Raw genomic sequence first — 9,119 nt, 5'->3', positions numbered from 1 at the left:
GATGAAGGCATGGGTAAAGATCCCAGCGATGATCAAATCTGATAATTTCAGTTTATTGTTCATCCCTAATGTCTAAATATGCATAAAAACTCACATGTACACAAGCATTCCCAGCTTGCAGCCACAAACACAGTAGAGGCTGAGAGTGTGACTGATTTTGTTTGTTAATGCAGACCCCCCTCCAAGCTGGAGCGTCTCCGCACTGTCCTCATATTTACAGTGTTGTTAACTGAGTGCTGGCGCTCTGTAGCTTCCGCTCTGCTTCTGTTTGTTGTTGTTTTTCTTGTTCTGTAGCAGTAGTGGAGATACTAAAATAAAGATTAAAAAAAAGAGAGAGAGGGGGTGGGATGTGACATGCAGCAAAAGGGGTCAAACCATAGACATTGCGGTTTTGTGGTATACACCCTAACCATTAGGCTACCGAATTGCCACTGTGCTCTGCGTCTTATTTCTCCTGCACTCGCTTTATCAATCCCCATTTCCACATTAAACACTCTCTCATTCCAGCCTGGCCTTTTAATTAGACCGGGACTGATTAAGTGCCTCTGTGGTTAGTCAGTGTGTGTGTGCGCTCTTACCCTCTTCCTGTACTTGTGCACTTCTTTGTTGTGTGTGTGTGTATTGTGTTTGTGCAGGTACACGTGCATGCATGTGCACTGTGTGCAGCTGAGCCGGAGCCAGTCCGTTAGCTGGGAGTGCATTAGTGTCAGCGTGAGGCTAGCTAACGACCATCCGAGCCCATTGGCTTCAGTAATGAGCCCCTTACTGATAAACAGCAGCTAATCACTGCAGGGTAAATCAGCATCAACACCGTCAGAGTTATCTCGCCATTGCACCCGCTGCAAGACCAAGTTTTCAAGGTCTTTTTATGTTTTCAGTCCTGCAGATTAAAAAAGCTTTACGACTCAACAGTACAGAACACCTCAAGTTTCTATCAACTAAACAAACAAAGGTAAAACTATTTCTGCTTCTTTGTCCTTGCTGTGTCCTTTAACTAAGAAAAACACCAAGGACTGTCGGCTAAATGACATTTATTTCAATTTTTTTTCCCAACGTGATTCTACAAGGTTTCGGTGTACTTTACAGCAGCAGAGATAAAGCGAGCGAATATAGACTTGGTCATAAATCTCACTGATTGAATTCCAAGCAGCCATTCTCGACTGCAGAAGTCAGTTCATTTAAGATGCAAGTTTTAAGCTCCAAATCCAGTGTGTGTAATCATGTATCACCTTTAATAGTGTCCTCTCTGTATCTCTGGAGCTGTTACTGCGGTCGTCACCACCCTCTGTGTTTGCAGAATCACTGCCCACAGCCAGTAACTACTGACACTGATCCTTCGGCACTGGGCTGAGACACCATGTCCGCTTTCCAGCCTTCACTTAGTCACAGTGAATGGAGTAGATAAACTCGTTCCTATGAGGAAAATCTGCTTAAGTTTTGAATCTTTTCAGACTGTGGAGCTGGGGAAATGCTTCTAGCTCATTCCAAATGCATTACAACAGGCCACTCGCATTGCCTGTATGCAGTTTTAAGCTTAACATATAAAATACAAGACAGAGGGAAGGGTATCCATCATTGTCAAACTTTCAGTCAAAGCCTTTTCCAGCTTTCTAAAACATTTCCCTTTGGCTTTAAACTGTTGTGTTTCTGAACGGTCTGACCCAGCTGTTTTTAAAAAGGAACTGGGCTGTTAGGTTTTGCTTTGACTGTTTCGAAGAATCTGTCTTTTTGTTGCTCACGCAGGTTTTTTTTCAGTGCAGAAAGTGATAAGATATCAAACCTCACCACTTTTGAGGACTGACTAGATGCATCCTCAGCATCATGTATGAAAAACTATTGAGATTTAACGGTTGTCCTTACAAGGCTTATTTATAAAGCTTTCACCAGATACATTGTGATTTTTTTTAAAAACAATAATTGACAAGGCAAAAACCACATCTGGAGAAACCACAAATCACTCTAGCAACATTGCTTTTCCCATTACTGTTTTCCCCATTGACTGCATATTTAAACAGTTTTTTGATAACTGATAACTACGGTGGCTGACGGGGGGCAGATGACGTGCAAATACACAAACAAGCTGCATACACATGAATGCTTTGCATAAATAGAAATGCACTGCAAAAGGAAAATGCTGCATATACAGTCACACAACTGAAGTGCCACAGGCCTCTAGGGGCAGTAATGAGCTTTTTACCAGAGAGGCAGACAGCGGTAAGCGAGACGAGTAACATTAGTTAACGGAAAAGCTGTATGAAAAGGTATGTATTCTCTCGTCTCCATGGATAAATATTAAAAACAGAGAGAACACAGGGAGACGGTAGTTAAACACCACTTCAGCACCCATATAGTCATAGTGACTGAAAAGGTAAAGACTTGAAATTGCCCCAAGAGGCCTGTGGCACTTCTATTTTGTGACTGTTAATGCAATGCATTCATGTTTATGCAGCGTGTTTGTGTATATGCACGTCATTTGCCCTCGTAGGCCACCATAGATAACCAATATTTGAAACCAATATACATTTGGCGTACCAAAGAAAACCCTGGTTTCAAATATAGAATAACGCAACATTCAGCTCAAAACTTTGTTGAAATAGGCTATAGAGACTAAAACTTCTTCTTTGTACCAGGCTGTAAACATGTTTATTTCTGCTTTAACATTGGACGTTTTACTATAGGTTTTGGAACCAGCCTCAAGTGGCCGTTTAAGGAACTGCAGGTTTTAGGCACTTCTACGTGGGCTTCTCTTTTTTTAGCCCCAGAGATTGCTGTTTGATCTTGCCTTATTTTCAGAATTTGTTTAATTTGAAGAAGAAACCTTCGTGAATTTATTGTTTGGTACGCTGATTTAATGTTGAAATTTTCTATCGCAAATCTCCAAATCTTAGTTAATAGTAGTAACATACCAAACTTGGAGTGTTGAGCAGTGCAGAAGTGTGTTGTGCTTTATGAGTGGCTTGAGAAATGTTGGTAAGGGTTTTGATGTGTAAAAAGTTGGAATGTTAGTGATGCTAATTGTTTATCGATAAATTGCTGTTAATAATGTAACAAAGTAAAAATATATTAACTGATGACGCAGAACGTAAAGTGAAGGAAAAGTATTGTAGGTTAGCTACAGTACCTGGTTATGCCAGCAGGTGGAGCTTTCTCCTGTTTAACACTGGCTACCACCAGTTCCATGCTGGTGAACAAAGAGCCTTGTGGGAGAATAGCTAATTAAGTGCCACCATGAGAAGGTTTCCTGTGATGATTAATGCCGACCAGCCAGAGCTCCAATTCTGTGGATGAGCCGAAGTTTACAATGACGGCCCCATTGTGGTCCAATGCCCGATAGTCTACGCTAAGCTTATGTCATGTGATGTTCAGAACAGCTGTATCTTGACCCAGAATGATGTTCACCGAGTTCATTTTGTGTTGTTGTATAAGGCTTCTACCTTTCAATTGTCAAAAGTGTTCAAAGTTTGCATCCCTACTAAAAAGTGAAATAATGTAGAAATAAAACTTTTACTAGAAGTGTTCTGTAGCATATGACTGATATCCTGTTGGCAGCACTTTAAAAGACTTTGAGCAGAACAAAGCCCTAATTCTGTTTATTCCTCATGGCTGCAGATGGTTGAGAGATCATCTTGTTCTTCTGTTCTTTTGTCTTTTTTTAGGAAGGGGAAGTTCCTTCACCACTATGAGAACTACGGAGCCACAGCCAAGGATATTGCCGACTGGATGAAGCAGTAAGTACGGTCCTCGTCATGTCACTGTTTTTTAGGAGGTGATGCTGGAGCAAAATGTGTTAAGTGGAAGCTTCAACATGTTTGTGCCCAAAACAATTTCAGTGAAAAATAAGACAGAACTGGGCCTCTGAACTAAATACTTCTCACCTTAAATGTCTGGCATCACCTTTTCCTGCTACAGTGGTCTTCATCACACCTCTTCTTGCCTCCCCTCACCCTGACTCACCTTGCCACAGTGTCATCAATCTACACCTGCTCTGTTCGTGTCTCATTTTTCCTTCTCACCTTGGTTCACTCTCTCTGCCCATAACCCCCTGTCTCTGGCTGGCAGGAAAGCCACAACTATCCACAGGGCTGCAGCCAGAGGGCACAGAGCAAGACTTTCACAGCTATCAGGAAACGGAGCGAGACAGGCAGAGGATGTATTCCAGCTTTTTCGCCCAGAGGCATAACAACTCCCTCCCCGGTCCTAAGCTTTTACTGCTCTGCTTATTTTAAGACCCAGCAGTATAATTTAAAAGTGGTTGCCAGGTTTGCTATCAGGTAGCCAAGTTGACAGAACAGTTAAAACTGAATGATAACCCTGAGTGTAATTACACCTCATATTTTAGTAAAAGAAAGTGATAAACAGAGTTTAACAAACACACATTTCAGTTTTATGTTACACCTCCCCCTGTCTGGCGAGAAACCATACAATTTCCCATCAGTAAACTGACCGTTGACCACTAAATTTAGATCGGTTCTTTGCACATGAATCATTTCATATGGTTAAAAAAGAAAGGTGGAAGACTGGCCTCCTGCAAGCCTCATCACATTTTCAGTTTGTCGTGTCAGAGGCTTTTTTTTTTTTTTCTTCTTCTTTTTTTTTTTTTTTATCTGGAGATTCTGCAGATGAGGAAAAGCTGAAAAGGGGTTTTGAAGTAAATGGTGCTGAAAGGTTTTTCCCGAATAGTCCATTGTGCTCTTTTTGCAGCACTTTCTACCTCAGATTTTTTATCTCGTCTCCCCCATTTATCACCCCAACTTCACCTACCAAGTTTTGATGAAGTTTCTCTTATGTTCTGATTCAGCTGTCTCAGTTTTATTTTCCTTTTATTCCCACCTCAGTTTCACTTGTTCCACCCTTTTCACGAGACTAAATCATTGCCCTTTGCTATTTACACTGACAGGAAATTCTACACCAAGGACAAAGAATACAGCTATTTTCTTTTTCTTTTTTTTTTCTTTTTTTTGCCAACTGGAGTGGTAGCAGTCAGAAATTGTACTGTATCATTGAACTAGTGAAGCCACTTGCTTTTGTACTCTGCATATCATAACATCTCTCGAAATTTACTCGATACTGATCTTGCAAAAGTTACTCTAGAGTCTAATGACAAGGCAATAATTGGGCACAGAAGTAGAGGTAAGAGTTAGCATCCTTGGTGATTGTATCTGAGCAGACAAAGATGTCATCTGATAAGGTCTAAGTGTTGCTTCACTCCCTGATAAACCCTGATCCTGAGCTTTTTATATATCGCCAATGCATGTTAGACAGATGACGTTCTGGTTACATGATATGCGTCTGGAGGCGAATTCTTATCACTCCAGTTGTGCAATTCTAGTGTTTTTAAAAGCTATCCAGCCTCATGCAGCTTCAGCACATTGGTTTAAGCCAGAGTGTGTGATGAAGAGAAAAGATTGCAAAGGGGAGAGTGATTGTGTGTCTTTTTTTAATGAGTTATGTGCGCAGGGAGTGTGCACTTGTTTATATCTCGGTCCACTCGTTCTTGGCGCAGCAGCGCTGTGCTCTGTCATCAAGGTGGAGCTGCTTCAGTCCAGATGTGTGTGTGTGTGTGTGTGTGTGCGTGTGTGTGTGTGTGTGTGCGTGTGTGTGACATACTGGGTGGAGTGTGGACTACAGCTGTGTCTGATTTTTTCTTGTTTCCATACAGATTACACACCAGCTGGAATGTGTCTGCTTTTTAAAGTATTTCTCACCTCTGTTGACCTTACCGTCTTCCTTTTCCCGTTTCAGCCCTCAGCCCCCACAGCCGAAGACCCCCGAGGTGCCGTGGTCGGAGACAGACTCGCCGGTCTTCCACCTGACCGATGAGTCCTTTGACAGCTTCCTGGAGGAACATCCTGCAGCCCTGATCATGTTCTACGCCCCCTGTGAGTAACAAAGCACAATGAAAAAGAGCAGGGCCCGTGTTTATCAAACTACGAAAAGAAACATTTTGGACGTAAGCAAAGGGTTAAAACAAAAGTCTTCCACTCATACTCCTATTTAAAATGCTCTTGAATTTAATACTGAAACTCCAGACGTCTCTTCTGTTGGTTAAGAACATGAATGCCATCAGTTGTGTTTGAAAAGTTCCCTTCACACTTCGTAGGATTAAATCATTTGCGGAATGTGTTTTATTGCTTCTTGTCAAGGACTTTTGTCCTCTTAAGATGATGCCTGCGTTTATAAGCATGCTTCTTAAATGTGTGTTCAGGGCCACAGTACTTTAATTAACAACTGAACAATAGCAGTTACATGATCTATACAATGATCAAAAAGTACCCAGAACCCCTATATCATCTTAAATGGGCAGCTGTGGCTCAGGTGATGGAGCGGTTGTCCTCTGATCGTAAGGTTGGTGGTTTGATCCCCGCCCCTCCACGGTCGAAGTGTCCTTGGGCAAGACACTGAACCCAAAGTTGCTCCCAATGGAAGGCTAGCACCTTGCATGGCAGCTCTGTCACCATTGGTGTATGAATGTGCGTATGAATGAGAAAACATTGTAAAGCGCTTTGAGTGCCGCTAAGGTAGAAAAGCGCTGTATAAGTGCAGTCCATTTACCACTTAAAAGTGCTTGTTTTGTCAACTAACAGTCACAGACTAAAAAGATATTCAATCTACAATTAAAGTAAACAAAAGAAAAGTGGCAAATTCTCAAATTAGAGAGTGAGTTTTTAAAATCAGTTGTCAAAATTGTAGTTAATTAGTCTTCTGAATCCCAAAAGCGCTTGTTATTTACCAAAATGAGTCCATATTATGCCAAATATATTAGCCAGAAATTGTAAAACCAGAAGGAATAGGAGGAGTCCTTGAACTTATCATGTGTGACTTTCATTTTCATCAGGAACCTTAACCAAATCTAAGCTTAACATCGTGATAGTTCATCAAAATAACTTTGTCATTTAAAAATTCAAGTAAATCATTTGCACTAGCCAAATTATGTGAAAAACAACAACAAAAAGTCTTAAAAGTTCTCTACTCCTCTCTGCAACTGAGAAGCTACAAGTGACTCAGCTGCAACAAGCAATCATGAGACAAAAATGAAGGGACTTTTCAGCTGAACTGCAGGCTGTGTTTACACAGAGCAGATAAGAGACAAGTACAGAAGCATTTTAAAAATGTAATTAGTAAAATACTTACAGTGTGTCGAGCCACCATTTTTCCCTTATTGGTGACATCTGTGTGCCTCCGGTAAAATGATGACAGGTTGTTAACATTTTTGTAAAATAATCTGAGAAATTCAACTTTTTTTTTTTTTTTTTTTTAGGAATTATGACATTATAACTTTGTTAAACTAGACAAAAACATGTTTGAGTTTTCTCCACTTCTTATCATGGTTGTGCTGTTTCCATAGATGTGCAAGACTTTATATTGCAGTGAAAAATTAGCTCACAGTAAGTAAAACTGTGACAGGAGTGAAAAATGCTCAGAAACTGCCTGGGGTTCAGAAAGTTAACATTTAGCTGATTGAGTCATGGATTATTCAACAAACCATTTCAGTGCCAAAAGAAGAGTATTGGAAACCCTTTGACAGTTCTGGGTAGGGTCAGCATTGATGCCATTAAAGACTAGATTTTTCTTATTGTCAACAATCCCATAACAAACAGTTTCAAAAATGTGTGTGCGTGTGGGAGTGAAAATGAACTACAGTGCCCATGTTCATCATAATGAAGAAACATGTCATCAAGAGCTACAATATGGCTCACTGATGGGCTTTCTGGATAACAATAGAGCACAGAGGAATGAAATAGCAGGCTGGATACACACACAGTACTTGTTAGTGGAGTCTGTTCATTGTTAGTGTGGATCTTTTAATGGAATTTATTTACATTTAAAAAATGTAGAGTATATTTAGTCCTCTTTTGACCATCTAATACTCCGTAACACACATAGGAAAGTTTTAGTTGTAAAGATGTGCAGCAGCACGTCAGAGGAGCATCTCGTTCCTTCGTGCAGAGGAAAACACTCTTTGGAGATTCTCTTGGGTTGAACTGTTGTTTAGTCACACAAATAACATCACTGTTTTACTGTCAGGCTCAGTGTTCACAATCAGCTGGAAAAAGTGAAATGAAAAACAAACCCGGAGACGAGCCGGCTGCAGTAACTTCAGCTCTCCATGTCACACGCTCTCACACACACAAGCTCATCCTCACAAAGAACACTTCATTGTTGCCATATGCTTCAAATAAGCCTGCTTGTCATTTTTATTCACGCACCAGACTGCTGTTGTTACGCAGAACTTTGTAAACATGCCAGATTTTGTCAGTGGATTAGATTTTTTTTTTTTTGCAGTTTGCGATCGTATTGCTTAAGTCAACCCCTGCATGTGAAGAAGTTGTCAGAAGGAGATTTTGCAAGTTGATAAATGCGGCATGTCGCAGCAACATCATGCAAGTTGATTCGCCCCATTTAGAATCACGTTCTGAATTATACAACACAATCAAAACCATGTTGCCACAATTTTTTTTTTAGGACCGAGCTATCTCTTTACATCTGACTACCTCTTTCTTCTATTCACCTCCATGCTGTTTTTCTTCTCTCTACCTGCTGCCTTCCCCTCTGTGCTTGTTTCAGTCTCAACTCTGTAAAAATAAATGAATAAATAAAACAGGATCATTTTTTTCTTGCTTTTCCCATAATGACGATTCATTATTTTCAACAGTTTATCACATACTTGCTGCAGAGTTTCATACCTCCAGCTTGCTGGAAGCACTGCACTCAGCCCAACGGGCAAATACACACCCCAGCTGTTGAAGTGATTAAAACATCCTTAAAACTCACGCTGCAGTTGGACCTGCTGTGTTCACTGTCCCATTAGTCACTGCTAAAACAGAAAAATATTTTCTCCGAATATAGTTTATTTAAATGAAGCTCTGCCAGTTGGCAAACGTAAGGTTAAATGCAGAAGAGGAAAAGCCAAGTAACATAATTTAATTTATGAGATCATTGTGTTTGAAATGTTTTACATTCCAAACAGAATAGACTGAGATTTTTGCAAGCATTGTCTTGGACCAGCTGGAAGTATATCTATTGTTTTTTACTTCTGCACATCACATGTGTGGCTGCAAGGTGATTCAGTGGTTAGCATCGTTGCCTCGCAGCAAGAAGGTCGCCAGTTCGCGTCCCGG

The 9,119-nt window shown here is 40.6% G+C and overlaps 1 protein-coding gene across 1 annotated transcript in view; it reads left to right on the top strand.

Moving 5' to 3' along the window:
• Positions 1–3,609: 3,609 nt before the first annotated feature.
• Positions 3,610–9,119, top strand: part of pdia5 (protein disulfide isomerase family A, member 5) — a gene marked incomplete at its 5' end in the record, with an annotated part of 32,914 nt that continues 27,404 nt past the window's right edge. The window contains 2 exons of the mRNA XM_008304860.1: positions 3,610–3,728; positions 5,743–5,879. Coding sequence (XP_008303082.1) covers positions 3,610–3,728; positions 5,743–5,879 — 256 coding nt within the window. The remainder of the gene's footprint in view (positions 3,729–5,742; positions 5,880–9,119) is intronic.

The sequence above is a fragment of the Stegastes partitus genome, unplaced genomic scaffold (assembly GCF_000690725.1).
Source record: "Stegastes partitus isolate 25-593 unplaced genomic scaffold, Stegastes_partitus-1.0.2 Scaffold2337, whole genome shotgun sequence".
Classification (NCBI taxonomy): domain Eukaryota; kingdom Metazoa; phylum Chordata; class Actinopteri; family Pomacentridae; genus Stegastes; species Stegastes partitus.
The sequence above is the reverse complement of the archived record's forward strand: the minus strand, read 5'-3'. Positions and strand labels throughout refer to the sequence as shown.